At 46.4% G+C, this 19,349-nt stretch overlaps 1 protein-coding gene across 1 annotated transcript in view; it reads left to right on the forward strand.

Moving 5' to 3' along the window:
• LOC102013216 overlaps positions 1–18,863 on the forward strand; it is a 25,823-nt gene extending 6,960 nt beyond the window's left edge. Inside the window, exons 3-7 of the mRNA XM_005390442.2 lie at positions 6,815–6,953; positions 9,110–9,441; positions 10,803–11,446; positions 17,168–17,251; positions 18,589–18,863. Coding sequence (XP_005390499.2) covers positions 6,815–6,953; positions 9,110–9,441; positions 10,803–11,446; positions 17,168–17,251; positions 18,589–18,863 — 1,474 coding nt within the window. The remainder of the gene's footprint in view (positions 1–6,814; positions 6,954–9,109; positions 9,442–10,802; positions 11,447–17,167; positions 17,252–18,588) is intronic.
• Positions 18,864–19,349: the final 486 nt, after the last annotated feature.

Here is a 19,349-nt window from a genome sequence, read left to right on the forward strand (position 1 = left end):
AGCCAACCGGGACCGGTCAGGGATTGGCAGAGGCCAGGACCACCTTGTCCAGACCACCACAGCAGACAACATCCGAACTCCCCACCTGGCCTGTTGACAAAGGGGTGGAACCCAAATTGGCCTGGGAGAAGTCTTCATTTCAAGTTCAGCACAGTCACTGTTGAGTCTTCTGGCAGAAGCAGTATGCAGTTATAAGAAGAGGCAATAGCTTTGCTAATAGATGATGTGGGGTCATGGAGTACAGTGGGCCATTAAATAATATGGAAGCATTGTCAAATGATAAGTAATATTAAGCTGCCCTTGAGCTATAACTGTACAGACATGTCATTAGCTGTATTCCAGAAACTATATGAAGTTCCTAGAAACCTGATCATGCCATTAGACCAGTTGAAATTCCTCAGAACTTTAACAAAGAAAGAGATTGGTTTTATGAATTGCTAAAATAATATTATGAGTCCTAAACATATACCAATAAAAATTAAATAAAATAGTAAAAAATATGCGATAAAATAATTAAATACCAAGGAAAAGCATTGGCAGATTTTCCTGTTGCATTATCCAGTATTGAATTTGTTAAGATATGCAATTTAGACAGGCGTGATGGCACATGCCCGTAATCTCAGGCGGGGGCAGGAGGATAGCAAGTTCAAGGCCAGCCTGGGCAACTTTGTAAGGCCTCTCAAAATAAAATAAAAATAACAAGGCCTGGCAATACAGCTCCTTGATAAAATGTTTGCCTAGCATGCACCAGGTCTTGTGCTCACTCCCCATATTGGGAGGGGTATGTAATTCAAACAAACTCCATAAGATTTGCTCAAATCAATTACCCTATGATGGTCTATTAAATAAATCTTGAAGTGCACATGATATGAAAACAAAATTTGTAACTGAAAAGATGTGAATTCAGTGTTAAGCCTGGCCTCACTGAGGGTCCAGGCAGCTGCCTGACCCCACATGAGTCTTTGAAGCGGCCACTGTTAAAAGCTTTGCACTCCAGAGCTCATCACAGAACAAAGTAATCCAATAGATACTGGCGTGGTGACTAGTAAAGAATTGCAAAAATGATTTGCAATTGCTGATAATCAGTATTTGGTTTGCCAAATCTATAATCCTGGGAAGACAGTAAAAAATTCCTGGAGGGATATTTCTACCACTTGGTGGACCATTTTCACTTTCACAGATGGACTTTATCCAGTAGCCACCATCAAATCAGAGTATTGGTTTGCAATTCTAATAGTTTGAAGATTGTGGGTTGGATAAGAGCTTTCTAATACAGGAAAGCTGGTGCTATAACAATTGCAAGAAAGTTATGAGAGGGTGTGCTTCCCTGATCGGGCATTTCTGGAGAAATTTCTAATAAGAGAAGAACTAATTTCACCAGGGAAATAACAATGCAATTAAATAAACTGCTATAGACACATTGACGTGATCATTGTCTCTAGCCCACTGTCTCTTCTGGAGAAGTCGAAAGGGCAAATACTCTTTCAACACTGAAATTATCAAAGTTAATTGAATCAATTGAATTGCCTAAGCCAAAGGTATTGCTGTTGGCTCTAGCAGCAATCCGGCTCACTTTCACTGGAAAACAGAAGCTGATCTCGTACAAAATATTTACTGGGAGTTTCAAGTCCTTAATGAGGTTCACCCCTCATGTGTCTGATGTCTGAGATGACTAAGTACTACAAGGCTCTAATGAGTCATGACAGGGTATATTTTCATCAAATAAAATAAGCTCTTCATGACCCACCAACTGATGACACCTGATTGATTGTTCACTATCAAGAACTTAGAAACTGGGTGTTCTGAAAATGATATCTGTGGAGGACCACCTGGGCAACTCGCCTTGAGGGAAGGGCAATTGTCCCCATTTTGGCTGAATCTGGCCCTATTTCCATGTATTGATGTGTGCAGAGCTGGCTAGGACTTTTCTTTATCCCTTCAATTGGCTTTAAGCAATGCATGTTGATCCAGCCGTGTTGTTGATCTTGCACAAAGATGTGCAGTCTTTGAAGCAAAGACAACAGGGCAGTGTTTCCCCATCCCTCCATAGCTCCCAAATAAAATATGTGTGAGCCAAGGCAAGGCAGGATGGAGAGCCGTGCTCCATGCTGTTGGCTGGGATTGAGCCTCAAGATAAGAGGCTATGACTTCCCAAGGCATAAAAGATTATACATCAGAGCTGAAGCACAGACCACAAAAAAGTCACATACTACCTCAATTGTGTTATGCAAATTACTCTTGCTGCATATCCTTCTCTCTGCGTATTGCACAGGTGATTTCAGGCCTCCTACCTAGCCCAGCTCATGGCACTCATGTACTTCCCACCATTCTTTTTTTTTCTTTTTGTACCAGGAATTGAACTCAGGACCTTGTGCTTGCCAAGCAGGAGCTTGTGCCACTGAGCTATATCCCCAGCCCCTTCCCACCATTCTCACAGTCGCTCATTCTCAAACCACTCCTTCACGAATTAATAAAACGCAGATTCGGCCCTGAGTTAAGGCCTTTCTTCTGTTTAACCATCATTGTAGCCAGACTCAGGACCCCCTTGATTCCCCACCATTTTGGATGTGTTCTTGTGTTATTATTTGCACCATGTGTTACACTGAGAGTGGTAGATTGGAATTAACTTGACATGCTTCCAATAACTTTTCCATGGGATTACAAATATAAATTTCCTGTACCACAATGAGGACTTGGAAGGGATCTCTATAGATATCAAAAGAGGCTGCCTTTGAAATGAAAGGGTCATTGGAAATGACCAACCATGTTCTTCTCATTTGAACTGAATCAAAGAATTGGAGCCTCAAAATTTGTGTCCACATCTCACAACTAAAGAGCACCTTACTTGGCTTTTTGGCACAATGCATATAATGGAGGCATAAAGTAAAGCTACCCAGAGAAATTCTTCTCCAGAGGGAAATGGCATGGTAAGACACTGGCAGCTTCCCTAATACATTAGGCCAAGAATTCCCCATCACCATATACACCTTATTCTCTCTAGTTTCTTCTATTTTCTGCTATCCTAACATATTCCCTTTCCACAGAAGGAAATACATTAAACAGGTAGTCTGTGGACGGCTTTACCAAAGGCTCATACTCAAGAAATACAAGAGTAATGGTTGGGTATGTGGGCCAATGCCAAAAAGAAAACAAAATAAAGCAGAGGAAACTCATCCATTTCTGCCAATATCTTTTCATGCTTGCAATGAAAAATCCCTGTGTTACTACAGTTCCTGTTGCTGTGGAAAAAAAAAAAAAAAAAAAAAACACTGGAGATAAACAACTGTGTTCACCAGATTTTTGTCCCTGTGAAAAATTTTGACATAAATCAATTTGAAATAGGAAAGATTTATTGTGGCTCATGACTTCAGAGTGTTCAGTCCATGGTCAGCTGGCCCCCATTGCTTTTGAGCCCAGGACAAGGAAGAAATGTCTGACAGATGTAGAAGATGAAAGTATGTAGATGCTCACCTCAAGGTATCAAGAAAGCAGAGAATGAGGGAAACAGCTAGAAAGGAAGGGGCCCAGGACCAGACAGTCCCCAGTCACACCTCCTTGAACCACTTCTTTCACTAGGCCCAACTTTCTGTTTCTATTATCTCCTTAAAATTCCATCAAATTAGATCTCATCAGTGCATTCATCTGCTGATGAAGTTATAGCCTCAGAGTCAAATCACTTCCCCAAAACCCATCAGCAAACAACCTTTCAACATAATAAGCCTTCTGCAGGGGAGACATTTTGGATCCCAACCACAACATTCTACTCCTGTTCCCCAAAAGAACACATTGATCTCACTGTACAAAATGCATTAGTGTGTCTCTAAGAATTGCCAAAGTGTTAACATTTCAAACCTCTCTCAAAAGTGCAAGTCCCAAATCTCCAATGGGATTCAACACAAACTCTAACTGCAAGCTTCTATAAAAAATTTTTTATTTCATTACTCCAATGTAGAATGGTAGAACAGACACAGGGTGAACACTCCCATTCCAAAAAGTAAGAATAAAGGTGTAATGGTTTGTGTCTTTATGTCAGAGCCCCATGCAGTTATAGGGCAGGTTTCTAGGGGTTCTGACTGACTCGTGGTTCAATGCTGCAATTATGGGTGTGAGTGCTACACCCACCCTAGGGCGGGTAGCCTGCATACAATAAAAGGGAGGGAAAGAGACTTGCTTGCTGCCCCTCTTACCTTTTCGCTCTTGTTGCTTCTACTGTTTTCTGCCCCCATGAACTGTTGCCCTCTGCCATGTGCCACTCTGCCTTGGAGCCAGCCAAGTCTGGACTGAAACCTCCAAAGTGTGAGCTAAATAAACCTTTCCTTCTTTATTTTTGGTGTCAGGTATTTTGTCCCAGCAAGGACAGAAAAGTAACCAAGACAAGGGGAATAGAAAGAAACTGGACTGAAGTGACACTGAAGTCCAACAGGGCAAATATTAAGTCCTGCAGCTCTGTATCTAGCATCCAGGGAGTGTGTGGTGAGATATGAGCTTCAAAGAGCATGGGAAATCCACCCTTTGTCCTTACTATTGCAGCTCACAGTGCCTCTCTCTTGGGTCGGCTCTGCCCTCTGCCTATGCTAGTGAACTTTAAATCATTTGGTGTTCCTTGGTTTCACTCATGGAGCCTCCTGTGAAAGTGAGTTTCAATTTCTTGGCCCAGTGCACTGTGCTGTGCTTACTCACAAGTCTAATACGCATATACTGCTGCCTTTTCTACATCAAGTGTCTTCATTGGTTGGATTAACAAAAAAATAAGAGGCATGCAACTAACTTAGCCACCTGATACTGTGAATGTATCCTGAAATCCAGAAGTTCCTTTGACGGTTTCAGAAGATGGTGAAACAACCCATGATCATCACTTTGGTCTCTCAATTTTGAGAAAATGACCAAGGGTAAGAGTTGTTCAATTGAATGCAATTTAGCTTAAGTTAGCCTCAATACCTTAATGGCCTCTCTGGTGGACTGCCACCTGCCTTGACATGTAAACAAACCCATGAGAACATCCTAATCACCAAGCAACACACCCTAGCCCATCACAGGACTAAACTTTCAACCAATACAGGACTAAGGCTGCCAAATTATGCCCAAAGCAGGAACATTCTGAACTGTACCTATCAGATGATCTCTGTTGTCATTCTTTACTGATGATCATGAATATGGCTCACCTTGTTGGAGGTGGCAGCCTTCTTCCCATGCTCAGGCCATGATGCTTTCCAGTACTAGAACCCATTTCTTGCTCAAATAAACCTCGTTAAAACTTGGTTTTAGAGAGCCTTCTTCCCACTGTATATACCCACATAAATAGAAAGGAAGATGTTGAAGAGAAATTTGTATGCAAAGTTTATAGTAACACTATTCCCAACAGTTAAAATGCAAAAGCAACATAAATATCCATTTGCAGATGAATGGATAAGCAGAAGGTACTAGCGTTACTAAGTTCTGTGCTGCTGCAATAATGCCTGAGGTAACTGAATTTAAGAAGTGAAAAGGTTTATTTAGCTCATGATTTTGTGGTTCACAGCCAAGGTTAGGCAGCTCTACTTATTTGGTACAAGTTGAAGGCAGCACATCTTAGTGTGCGCATAGATAGGAGAAAGTAGCATCCCAAACCAGATAGACTGAAATTCTATAATCGAAAAGCATACCTCCAATGAAATAAGGACATCCCACTAGGTCGTACCCCCTAAAAGTTCCACAGCCCCCTAGTAGCACCATGGCAGGTCCAAACCTTTACCATGTGTGTTTCTGGAGGGCAGTCAACATCCAAGTCCATTTCTCAATGCATACTGCATTTGTTCTCTCCCAAGAATCTCAGAGTCATAATCCCCAGCATTTCAGTCCAATGTCTCATCTGAGACTCAAGGCCAGCTCCTCTGTGGTCCATTGTAAAATCCACAACAAGTTACCTATTTCCAAGTATAATGGAAGGACAGGCACAGAGTAAAAATTCGTACTCTGAAAGGGAAGAGTAAGGAAGGAGGAATCTGCCCAATGCAAGACTGAAACCCAAAAGTGTAAACACTGAACCTGGAATTTCTGTTTTGCTTTGCTTTGCTTTGCTTTGCTTTGCTTTGCTTTGCTTTGCTTTGCTTTGCTTTCTTTGCTTTGCTTTGCTTTGCTTTGCTTTGCTTTGCTTTGCTTTGCTTTTTGACACAGGGTCCTGCTCTGTACTTCAGACTGGCCCTGAATTCAGGGTAATCCTGCCTCAATCTCCCAAGTGCTGGGATTACAAGCATGTGTCACCACACCCATTTTAAATCTGGAATTTCTGACTTAGTCAATGCCTTCATCAATGGGACAAAATACCTGACATCCACAATTTAAACATGAAGTTTATTTTGGCTCACATTTCCGTCCATCATGAGCTGAATCCAAGCCAGGATGGCATGGCAGAGGGACGTGGCAGAGGACAGGTGTTCATGGGATGACATCCATGACATAGAGAGACAAGGGAGGACCCAGGGAGGGAGTTAGACCCTCCCAGACCACATCCCCAGTGACCCACCTCTTCTGAACAGGGCCCACACCTGGGCAGACCCATCCCAGTGACTGCTGTTTGCAGCCTGCATGGTTCCTGTCAGGTTGGTTTCCACGCTGCCTGGAGCTCATGCTCATGGGCATTATGCACTGCTGGTGCCTCTGCCTCCCCAGAGTCTCCCAGCACCTCTTCCCTCCCAGAGGTCCACTGGGCATCCCCACCAGGATTCCCCACAGGATCGCTGACTCTGCAGGACACTTCATGGTCCCCCAGTTCTCATTGCAAATGTTGGTGGAAGCCTCCATCACCTGTAACGCTTGTGTTCTGCTCTTTCTAAAGCCAGCATCACATGGGCAACACCAAGGTCTGCCACTTGCCTGGTCTGCATGTGGACCCATGGAACCATGGCTGTGACCATAGAGGGCCTGGCCAGCTCAACACGAGGAAACGAATCTTGAAGCGGTCTCAGTCATACAAGGTGCCCTGAGTTTTCTTCCTCAAATTATTCTGCCTTTGAAACGAATTTGCATTTCTAAACTTCTGAGCTTATGCTGGGATTGGAAGTGGTGTCAAAGATCACCGAAACTGGGCATGGCAGGACACACCTGTAATCCCAGCACAGGGAGGCTGAGACAGGACGATTGTAGGTCTGAGCCTACCTGGGCTATCTAGCAAGGTTCTGTCTCAAAATAAAAAAGTGCTGCTGAGGATGTAGTTCAGTGTAGAGGTTTGGGGTTCAATCCCCAGTACTGCAAACAAACAAAAAACTCCCTGAGTCACTCTTCAGACATTGTTTTCCATCATCAGCAATCACACCTTCCTTGACCCCACTTTTACACGGCTTTTTCCTCTCCTTTCCTAGCTAGGCTGTGAGTTTTTCAAATCTTTTTGCTCTTTCTGATCCTGATTCTCACAGTAAAACTGACTACAAGCAGCCAGCAAGTCCCCTGCTGCGGCCTGAGTGCCTTGCTGTTTTCAAACATCTTCTACCAAGTAAACCAGGCCGTCACCTTTACCCTAGGCAGCCCCAGTCGGTGTACAGATACACTGCACTCTAATTCTTCACCCCAGTGTGGCAAGGATGTCCCTTCTCCAATTAAAACCCCTGTATTTCATCTGAGACCCCACCAGCATGGCTCATCCCACCCTGTGTTCTATCAGTATTCTGCTCTCCTGAGCCCTTGCAAGAATCCCAGCAAAGCTCTGCTTACAACATCCTACGATCTCTCTACACTGCTGCGCCAGATCTTCCAGTATCTTCCACACATCAACTCCAAAAGGGCCCTCCACATCTCAAGGTGCAGTTAGAACAACAACCCCCTTCCTCAGTGTGGAGGACCACCAGGATGGCTTTCCTTGAAAGAAGACCATTTGTCTCCATTTTGGCTAATCCTGGTCCAGATTCCATGCATTGATATGTACAGAGCTGGCTGGGATAATACTCTTCCCCTTCAATTGACTGTAAGCCATGCAAATGGGTTTAGCCAAGACACTGATGTGTAGCCTTTGAAGCAATGCGAGGGATCAGTGATGCCCTGCCATAGCTCCCTATTACTAAGCTTGAGCTGGCCAAGAGACACCGAGCTGTCAGCTGTCAGCTGGAACTGGAACCAGTCATGTGGTGGACCCTGGGAACAGAAGAGACAGAGTCACTGTCACTGAGGTGGGCACCTTCCCAGTGGGGACACGGGCCAGGCCAGGAGGGCAACGTCATGTAGATGGACTGTGGAGAGCGATTGTGTGACCCGCTGTGCCCAGGAGCTCCCTGTGCCTCAGTGTCCCCATCTGCATATTGACATCTGTATTAACATTTATTCTGCATTCTTTCCACAGGGGAGAACGCTCTTTCCCCCAGGGCCCTATGGCTAGCTCATCCACCCTGGCCTCCTACCAGGGTCAGGAGCTAAGGAGAGGAGGCAGGCGCTGACCTCGACAGACCTGAGTGCAAATGCATGTGACGCCCACCCCCTGCCTGCCTTGTCACACACAGTGCACAAAGCAGGGATCAGGGCGGGCACTGTGTGACTATGTGGCCAGGGGTGAGGTCAGCCCTACACGTGTGTCTGTGACTGTGTTTGTTTCTGTGTGTGACCGTGTGTCTGTTAGTGTGTATATGTGTGTCTATGTGTGTGTGAATGTCTGTGTCTCCAGATCTTATAAGAATCAGATGCAGATGGATGAGGAGGAGGGGTCGAAGTCTCCAAATCCTGAAAGCTTAGATAAAGGTAGATATTTGGTCTGCCCTGGAGGCAGAGATTTGGTCACACTGAGGACTATTTTGGTGGCACAAGGCTCTTATCTCCCACCGGTCCCAACACAAACCTTGGAGCTTGGACAATGCACATTGCAGACCTCAAGGGAGACTCCCTAGGGCAGATCCATAGGGTGCCCTCCTGGTGGGGACACGGGCCAGGCCAGGAGGGCAACGTCATGTAGATGAACTGTGGAGAGTGATTGTGTAACCAGCTGTGTCCAGGAGCTCCCTGTGCCTCAGTGTCTCCATCTGCATATTGACATCTGTATCAATATGGGGAAAGACACTCAGAGATGCAGCAGGTGACAATTATTAACTGTCACCACTGAGCAGGCACACTACTAGACCCTCAAAGGTGTCCACCCATGATCTCCTCTCAGCCGCTCCCTGCAGGCTCTGGGGTGACCTCGGGGCTCCCTCCCACCCCACCCCCACCTCCAGATGGCCTGGCACCAGCTGGCTGTGTGGACAAAGCCAGGTCAGGAAGGACGGCGAGGGCCTCAGGAGACAGCAGCAGGTTGCATACAGACACCAGCCAGGGTCAGCAGAGGCCCCAGGCTCTCATCCTGCACAGACAGTTCCTGGTCACAAAAGAATTGAGTGTCCCCATGTCCCCTACACAGTCTGCAAGCCCCCAAGGCCTGAGAGTGCAGGAGGGACAGTCAGTGCTGTGTGTCCAGCCACAGCCTCCCCCACCTCCGCACCCTGCTCGGTAAGTCCTGCTCCAGTGCCTGAGCCTCCAGGGTGGGTGCTGTGAGCCTCCGTGCAGGGTCTGTGTCCGTACTCCAACAGGGAAACTGAGGTACACCCAGTATATCTCCTATGGCAGAGCCAGGACCTGCGCCCAGGCAGTTGTGCCTTAGACATCTTTCTGGGTAGAGTCCAGGGCAAAGCACTTACCCTGCAGCGCCCAGCACACGGTAGGCCCACAGGGTGAGCACTGGGGAGGGTGCTAGCTTAATGCTTCTTCCTCCTTGGGACACCTCCCAGGCCTGGATGGGCCCTGCACCCCAACGTCCCCTGGCCTCTCCTGTAGAGAGCTGAGGAGCAGCCTGGGCAGAGTCTACCTCTGCTCCAGTGTGTCCTCTGCCTCTGTCCTCTCACCCAGGTCCTCTGAATCCAGCTTGAAATGGGCATCCACGTTCACCCACTGCCTTAGGGGAGCACAGAGCACTTTAACTTCCTGCCTCTAAGAGCTTGTTTCTCAGAATTCTAGAAGACAGTGCAGGGTCCTCCCTGTCTGCTCACGGAGCCCTGCTTTCCCACCGAGGGAGCCCAAGTCCCCGGTCTATTCATGGAACTCTCAGTCTGGAAGGGAACAGAAGGGAATGTGGACTCGGCAGCTCCTCAGATAACCTGGCTTCTTGTTCTCTTCTCTTCCCTCCTCTCTATTACCTGTATCCAAAGCCCTGGTTCTCCTCTGTGTGTCTCCTCCCTGTCCTGATGCTGGGAGTTTGCAAAACCCATCATGCTCTCCCCCAAGACCTGCCCTCTCGGGCCATAATCTGGGTGTCAGTTTTGATGGCTACATTATTTCATTTCATCCCTACCATCCTACCTTGAAGATGAGTTTTGGTGACCCTTAAATATCCACCAAAAGTCACACAGCTGACAGTGAGAGCCCAGACCAGAAGCTGTGTGTGCTTTTACCACTTTTACCCTGAGCAGTTTGCTGAGTAGAACAGATTCTGCACTACACCATCAGGAAAGGGGCTCAGGGCTCAGTATGTCCAGTGTCTGAGTTACCAGCTCACCGACCTTGGCCCTGAGCCTCTGCCTCTCTGGGTTCTGGATTCCTCTGAGGGAAGCAGAAGGTGATGCTTGCATCCACAGGACTGTTACAAGCAAGCAAAGAGTGAACACCCATGAGGGCTCGGGGCTGTGCTGGGTGAGGGTCGGCGCCTTGTGTACGTGTCTGTAGCTGTGAGCCTTCCAGTGGTGAGGATATAGACAGCACTAGGCACAGGCTGGCATGCAGTACGTGGTTAAGAAACTCTAAGTGGTTCAGTGCTTGGTCAGCGGGAAAGATCACGGCCCAGGCTCAGGATTGGCCCTCCTTTCTCTGTCCTACAGGACAATGCCATCATCCGTGTCGCGGCGCCTTCTCTTGCTGGCAGGCCTGTGCTGCCTGCTTCCGGTCTCCCAAGCTGAGGATCCCCAGGAGACAGAAGCATCTGACCAAGACTCCAGGTTCCAGGAGCATCCAGGCTGCCGGAACATCGCAGAGACCCTCATGGACCTCTTCTTTTCCTTGTACCGAAAAACAGCCCAACGGTCCAAACTCAACAACATTTTATTGTCTCCAGTGAGCATCGCTTCCGCCTTTACAATGCTCTCCCTGGGGACCAAGGGGGAAACTCGCACACAGATCCTGGAGGGCCTGGAGTTCAACCTCAGAGAGATGCCTGATGCTCACATCCACCAGTGCTTCCAGCATCTCCTCCTCACCCTGCTGCATCCAGACCGCCAGCTCCAGCTCACCATGGGCAGCAGCCTGTTCATTCACGAGAGTCTGAAGCCCTTGGATCAGTTTGTGCAGGACGTCAAGGAGCTGTACCACACAGGAGTCATCTCCATCAGCTTCAGGGACACCCAAGTCGCCAGGAAAGAGATCAACAATCATGTGGAGAGAAAAACTCATGGAGAAATAGTGGATTTGGTCAAAAACCTGGAGGGAGGCACAGTTCTCGCCCTGGTGAACTACATTTCCTTCCATGGTAAGGAGGGAGCCCAGCCTGAGCTGGCTCCTCTGAAATAGTCCAAATGGGAGCTCCAATGCCCACTGCTTATGGTGCCAGAGTCTGGGCCTTTAGATGTTCTTGTCATCTTGAACAAAGAATTGGTTGAGACAAGTGCAAAAGGTAATGAGGTTTTACATTTATTGAATGCATTAAAGGTAGAAAAAGAATTAAGCTCTGCAGAGAGCACAGGCTAATTAAAAGCAGGAAAAAAGTAAGCTCCATGCAGTGCAGAGTGGGGCTCTGAGAAAGAAAGAACACAATGGCCACAAATTAACGGCCACTGCTTTTGTATTCCCCATTATGACGTCAGATCTAGGCTGTCTAAGGAAAACCTGTTTGATCTTGTGCCAGAAGAACTGACCATAAATTCTCTGACTGGAACCAGGTGCAGAGCTTTGAAGCTATCCCTTGCACGTGTCACATGTTGACAGGCCATGCCCATGTGCCCAGCTGCTCTCCCACCCCCAATAGACACAAATCCCTGCAATTCTTAATGGGCCGCTGAGAGTGTGGAGGGCTCTGTCTTAATTTATACTACTTCCAGCCCAAAGGGGTCATAGGGGTCGTGTGCTCTCCAACTATCTTGGGATGTTGTGGCTTCAGGCTGGGTTGAGAAAACAGTGAGAAAAAAGTTAGTGTCTGTATATGAAGAACTGCCGAGCTGCCTGCTCAGTGGATGAAAGCTTGGTGAATTTGTCAGGAGAGTAACTGTACTATTCTGTTGGGGATAACTTTTATGCTTCCTATGGAGGAGAAAATATGGCATAGAGGGATATTAAATAGGCTACCAAGAGCCTGAGCACTATAGCCCTAGCAAGATTACCCACATGATAGATCTAACTAAAATAGGAATCTCAGCCAGGCATGATGGTACACACCTGTGATGCCAGCACTCAGAAGGCTGAGGCAGGAGGATCAGTATGAGTTTGAGGGCAGCCTGGGCTACGTAGTGAACTCAAGCTTCATCTGAACTGCATAGTGAGACCTTATCTCAAAAATAAGACAAAATAAAATTTTAAAAAAGGAGTCTCAATACAGTGTCCATTTAAACTGTGGTGGATTAGGAGCCTTTCATGATTCTGTTTATCTGCACTTGGAGGAGCACAGGAGTCTTGCTTTTTGAAGAAGAACTGCAGATCTTCCAGAAGTTCACAGGAATAGCTTTCTTCTTTTGGATGGCCTTTTTCCTCAGACAATTCAGGTGAAGCTGGCTTTATTTTAGAAAGATGAATCCAGCTATCTATCTCTGCCACCATCTATCTCTGCCACCCTTACTGCAGTAGGTATGGCAAGGATCACTGAAAAGGGACCCTTCCATTTTGGCTTTATTTGTCTGCAGGACTTCCTTCCTTCCAAGTTGTAATGAGCACTTAGTCCCCAGGATGGACACTAAGTTTGGTCCCCCTGGGCCAAGAGCGGCAGGACTTCATTCCCATATAGTTGGATAGCCTGTTCTATTTGGCCTAGATTAGTAAGACAGTGAAAGAATCTTGTGGTCTCTGGGTCCAATACCATATCAAAAGATGGAAAAGATCTCCCATATAACACCTCAAATGAACTCATAATTAGCCATTTTGGGGATGTTTCAAATCCTCATGAAGGCTATTGTCAATAATCATGACTAAGACTCAGAAGTCTCTTGGCAAAGTTTTGCCAGAGGTCACTTTAGGTCTGGTTGAGTCTCTTGACCTTTTTGGAGGACTGGCTTCTCCATGCAGAATGGAAAAGGTACTTTACTGCTAAAGCCTTTGTCACCCCTTGAGTTGTTTGAAACGTAAAAGAAAGCCCATTGTCACTCTAAAGGGACTGGGGTACTTCAAACTGGGGTATGATTTCTTTTAGGAACATGTTGACTATCTCCACAGCCTTTTCTGAATGAGTAGGCAAGGCCTCAATCCAGTCATTAGGACCAATATTTGTTTAAATCCCCCATATGATGGCACGTGGGTAAAGTCTAATTGCCATTTCTCCTTAGATTATATCCCTCTTCTCTGTAAAGTTTCTAACAAAGGAAGCGGTTTGAGTTTGCAGGATTACTGTAGGCACAGCGTTCACAAGCTTTGCAGACCCATTGGATGGTTGCCACAAGTCCTAGCCCTGTTAAAATTCAAGTGACCATTTCCCATCTTCTCACATGGAAAGAATCGTGAAGGATTTTTTAATAGCCTTCCACTTTGTGTCTTGAGGAAGGACTAGTTTGTTTTCTAAATATCACCAGAGTCCCCTTTTAATTCCCCATTGTCCTAAGCCCATTTATCTCCCTGAGGGAAATAGACTATTTTTTAATGGTTCCTCAGGAATTGGGACTAATTCGAGGGTCTTGAGGATCTGTGACATAGACATGTCTAGTTGGTGTCCTCTACAATGAATGCTAGCAATCTGCTTGGGAAGATAGATAGCCTCTAAGAGCTGTAGAATTTCCTGCTTGTGCTTTATAGATGATTACTTATTAGTTAACAAGCCCCTTTCTTTCCAGATTGCTGCATGAGCATATAGCACCAGAAAGGCATATTTGGAGTCTGTGTAGACCTACAACTTTTTGCCTTTTCCTAATGTCAATGCCTGAGTCAGGGATATGAACTCTAATTTTTGAGCAGAAGTCCCTGGGGTAAGGGATTTGACCTCAATAACCTTTTGTGAACCAACAGCTGCATAACCTGGCTTTGATGTCCTTCTTGGACAAACTACTTCCATCAGTGAACCATATCTCCTCAGAGTCTTGGAGGAACAAGTTACTGATGACCTGTCTGCTTGCATAGGTCTGAGAAATCACCTGTTCACAGATTGGCCAAACTCTGAGGCTACAGGTATCAGTGAGGCGGGATTAAGAGTAGTGCAAATCTTTATGGTAACTTCAGGGATGTGTAGAAGCATGGCATGATACTTAATAACCCAATCACTTGTCAACCACAAGAAACTTTTTGTCTCAAGAATAACCCTGACCTGATGGGGAGTCAGGTATTCTAGCTTTGGTCTCAAAGTTAGTTTAATAGCATTTTCTGATAGCATAGCTGTAGCTGTTATTGCCCTCAGGCAGGATGGCCATCCAACAAGGACGCCATCTAAAAAAAAATCATTATCTATTTCTCAAAAGGCATTGTCAGTTACTTTTGTGCATTCTTGGAGCACAGACTCAGGACATTTTTCTTGAGATTTATATCCCTTCCTAGCTAGAAAATTGAGGATTTGGATATACTATTGTTGGACAGCTCCCCAGTTGGGCTGCAGGTTAGAAAGTCCCCAAGCAAAAAAATAAGGAATGTCTCTAAATAAGGAATGTCTCCCTGTGGGAGAACTACCCAAGTACAGTTTTATTTTTCCTTTAAAATGTGATTTTTCCCATTTAAAGAGAAATAGAAACTGGGAATCTGGATGGATTCCAGATTCCCCCATACAATGGAGTGGAATAGGAAAAAAAGCATCTTTTAGGTCTAAGACTGATGGAGTGGAATAGAAAAAAAAGCATCTTTTAGGTCTAAGACTGAAAACCAATTTTGGCTCCCGGATTTGGAAGAGGATGGTATCTGCCACTACACGATGGATTGGGATTATAGACTGGTTAACAAGGTGTAAGTTTTGTACCACATTATAGTCTCCTGAAGGCTTTACTAGCAAGTATGGGAGTATTGCAAGGGAACTGGCAAGGCCAAAGAAGGCCATCTTTGAGAAACCTGTTTATGAGAGGCTGGAGGCTTGTCAGGCCTCTTCTCTGACAGGATATTGCTTTTGGTTGGGAAACTGGCTGGGACCTTTTAGTTCTATAACTACTAGCACTGCTGAATTTGCCCTGCAAGGTATTCCGTTATTCCATGCAGCAGGATCTACTTGGCCAATTAGGTCCGAGAGGCCTGATGTAGTCCGAACAAGTAAAATCTACTTTGGCCTTTTCTGGAATTTGAGGATTACCCCCCATTATGCTAATCTCTTGCTAGTAAGGGAGTAAAACACTGCGGGACAATTAAAAACTCGTGGTTGAACATTCACCTTTGAACTGACATGTCAGGGCTGATGTAAAGAAGCTCTGACTATGGTTCCCCCATCCTAATTACAGCTATAGATCTAAAGGAGGGTTTTCCAGAGGAACAAGCTAAAACAGATTGAGCTGCTGCCCTGTATCTACCAGTAATTGAATTAGCTCAACCATGACCAGGGCTACCCAGAGTTCCTCACGGGAGATGGTGATGTCTATGGGCAGGGTCATTGCAGAATGCCCCAGGTCCCTTCAGCCTTCTTTATCAGAGTGGAAGACTAGGGTTTTTGTTGACCTAGCCTCTTTCTTAGAGTGTGGACAGCCAATCCTCCAATGCCATGTGTCAAGCACATCAGCCATCTGCCACCCAGAGCAGGGCCCAGGTGATGACTTGTTACAGTCCCACGCCCAGTGTCCAGTCTTCTTGCATTTGTAGTAGGAACTGTTTTCCTGATTGGCTGTGGGTTTTTCCCTAGATGACTTGGGTGTGCTGAGCACCGCCAATTGTGACAGCTGTCATTATGGCTTGTCTTTTTTTCTCAGCCTTCTCCGTTTATGCTTATCTAGACCCTAATTGTTGAATACAGAAGAGACCATGTCCAGCAATTGAGTCATAGGTGTCCAGGCACCCATGTGAAGTTTTTGTGATTTGTGCTGAATACTGAATACTGGCACTGACTGTGTAATGAAATGCTGTGCCATAAGTGCCTGTCCCTCCCTGGAGAATGGATCTAGGGGTGCACACTTACGGAAAGCTTCTACTAACTGGCTACGGAACTCAGCTGGATTTTCTTCCTTACTGTGTAACTCTCCTAGGGTGAGGTTGAGATGTGACTCACAAGAGTAAGAAACTCTGCTCTGAGTATGTCCCACAGGGCTTAAAGCTGTCTGAGGAGCATGAGAAGGGGGCTGGGGAATACCGTGTCTCTCTGGGGTGCTGGACACTGCCGGAGTTCCTGAGTCACTTGAAGGGAAGGGGACTGATTTACTGGCCTGAGGATTATAAGGAGGAGGCTGAGGACACTACCTAGTGTGGCTGTTTGCATTAAACAGGTTTGAAAGACTCATATCCCCTGAGAGACAGGTGGGCATCTGAGAAGAGGATCATCAACAATATCAGCTTCCTCTCCCTTAGAGACTTCTTTAAATATCTTAGTTCTTCAGCCTTTCCAGAGTAAAGAGGCAAAAACCCTAAACATAAAGGATTTCATACCACTTTCCTTGCTTTTTGCAAAAATGATATAATTGAAAAATAGTATTGTAATTTAGGTTGCCGTTTTGTACCTACCTTTCCCCATTTTCTAGTTTATACAGGAACCAGACAATATGGTAATAAAGAGAAACTGCTCTTTTTTTCAGATTGTCAGGGTCAAATTGCTCCCAATTTTTAAGGATACAGCCTAATAGCAAGATTGCTGGGATCTGCAGGCTGTTTCTCACAGCCCATTGCCAATGGAGAAAGACAGACTGTAGGTCTAGGGTCTTTCAGGTGCCTCTCAACACAAGACCCATTGAGTCCCCAAGGTGTCCCTTTTGAGACCCAAGCACTACTCACCAGCTATCTTTGGTAGGGCAGCAACACTGCCTTTTTATTTTTTTCTCCTTAGAACACTCCATACCCTGTGGCCCACTATGACTCCCTAGAGAGAAGGGTGTAGCCCACCAGGGGATCCAACAAGCTACCTGAACAAGGAGGAGCCCCTTCTTCAGGGAAGGGGCTACTTGAGGGAAGGCCAGAGTGAAGCCCCCTGGGGGATCTAGCCACTTGACAAATAATATCCCTTACATTTATCCTGATAATGAAAACTTTGGTAATTACTTTAAGGCAGTAGATGTGGACTTCTCTCTTTTTTTTTAGCAATTTAAAAGGAAAAAAATCTTAAAAAGTTCTAAGTGCATGAATAGTTCTTTTGTATACTTGAGGCAGAAGATTAGGGCATGGCAGACTGGCTGGGGAAGTTGGCGTGACCTGTTAGCTGCAAAATTCCAGGACACATGCACAGAACAGTTCCCAAAGCCCTGCATACGGACTTCTAAGAACTAAAGCAATTTTGGATAGGGCAGCCTAGACCTGATATCAGCCAAAAGAGTGAGAGATACAAAAAAGGCCATTGAAATCTCTGCTACTGTGCTCTCTCACTCTGTAGAGTATACTTACTTTCCTTCTTTGATTTGGCCCAAACTCACTCTGCAGAGTCTGTTTCTTTCCCTACCTTTAATAAAGGTAAAACTTAACTAACTTGTGTGCTTGTCTTGACCAATTCTTTGTTCAGGACAGAAAAACACCTAGAAATCACCTCCAGAAGGAGACTCCAGCACCCCAAAAGCTGGAAACATACTCAGAGCTGGTTAAATTGACCTTACTGGCTGTTCCTTTGTTCTGCTCAGGCCCTCAGGCACACGTTTCTAAATGACCTGAATTTATGCTAGGAGAAGCAAGATGGGGATCTAACCTGATTCAGAAAAGGGGAAGAGTCCTATATGATCTCTGAAAGGTCAAACATGGCAGAACCATGTTGACCAGGACGGCTCCCTGACAAAGTGACTGTACAATAGTCAGAGATGAAAGTCCATCTAGGGGTGAAACACAAATGTACTCTCTGCAGAGTGCAGCACCAGCCACTGAGAAAGAAGGAACTCAGTGGCCACGAGGTTAGTGGTTACCACTTTCATACCCCCCATTCTGACATCCGATCCAGGCCATCCTAGCAAATCCTGCTTGATCTTGTGCCAGAAGAATTAAAGATAGCATTCTCAGATGGGTACCAGGTTCAGGGCTTTGCAGTTCTTCTGCACATGTGAGTGATTGCTTAGCATGGGAGAGGCCCAGGGCACATTCATCAGCACCAAAGAGAGAAGAAAACTATAACGCACAATTACCACATATCCATGATGCCAAATGCTAACACTACAGGTTCTTATCTATTATCTTAAAAGGTAGACATTCTAAATCCTCTGTAGTTTGGAGTGATTCTCACTAAAGCCAGCAACCGTATGGTTTCCTTGTAATCCCATCTGGCAGGAGATGCAGGGGAAGCTCCGAGACCAGTGTCTCAGAAGGGGTCTCAGGGATCTGTTGCTATGACACACTCGGCTCAACCTTAACTCCTCTGGGCTATCCTCTTTCTCTCTCTCTCTCTCTCTCAAGGAAAACTGCATGAGAAATTCCTGGTGGATCGCAGTGTGCAAGAGTACTTCCAAGTGCACAAGAAGAGAACCGTGATGGTGCCCATGGTCCACCGCTTAGGGAGATTCTACCTGCAGCGGCACAGGAGGCTGTCCAGCTGGGTGCTGGTCCAGCGCTACGTAGGTAACACTGTGGCCTTCTTCATCATGCCCGACCTGGGGAAGATGCCGCAGCTGGAGCAAAGACTCACCCTTGAGCACCTTGATGCCATCCAGAGACACATTGCCATTAGGTGATTCTCCAGGGCAGGGGCCCAGCGGGTGCTGCCCAGGCCTCTGAGCCATGGTAGGACCCGCCCTCAGGGCTGGCCCGAGGCTGGGAAGATGAATCCCATCCCTTGGGTCACAACCAGTGCACCTGGCCTTGTGTCTCTGAGTATCTGCTGCTCCCTTCCTGTGGCTGAGGCCAGGTCTGTGACCTGACAGTGCTCAGAATGGGAAGGCAAAGACCCTACCACAGCACGGATAGGTGAAGACCCTATCCTCCCTGCCCAGCACGGACGCTGTCCCTTCCCAGCACCCCTGCCAGGGGCCAGAACAGCCACATCAGTCATGGGTAGGGGCTTTGGAGGGTGAGGAGAGGGGCTTTAGGGTGGGAGCAGTGGGGTGGGAGCTCACAGGGAGACTCCCCGTGGAGGCGCCACCCGAAATAGCAACCAGAGACCCCCAGAGAGTAACGGGAGTATCCCACATATATGGGAAGGTGGGAGTATTGCAGTGGGG

The sequence above is a fragment of the Chinchilla lanigera genome, unplaced genomic scaffold, assembly GCF_000276665.1.
Source record: "Chinchilla lanigera isolate Chin_1 unplaced genomic scaffold, ChiLan1.0 scaffold00037, whole genome shotgun sequence".
Taxonomy (NCBI): Eukaryota; Metazoa; Chordata; class Mammalia; order Rodentia; family Chinchillidae; genus Chinchilla; species Chinchilla lanigera.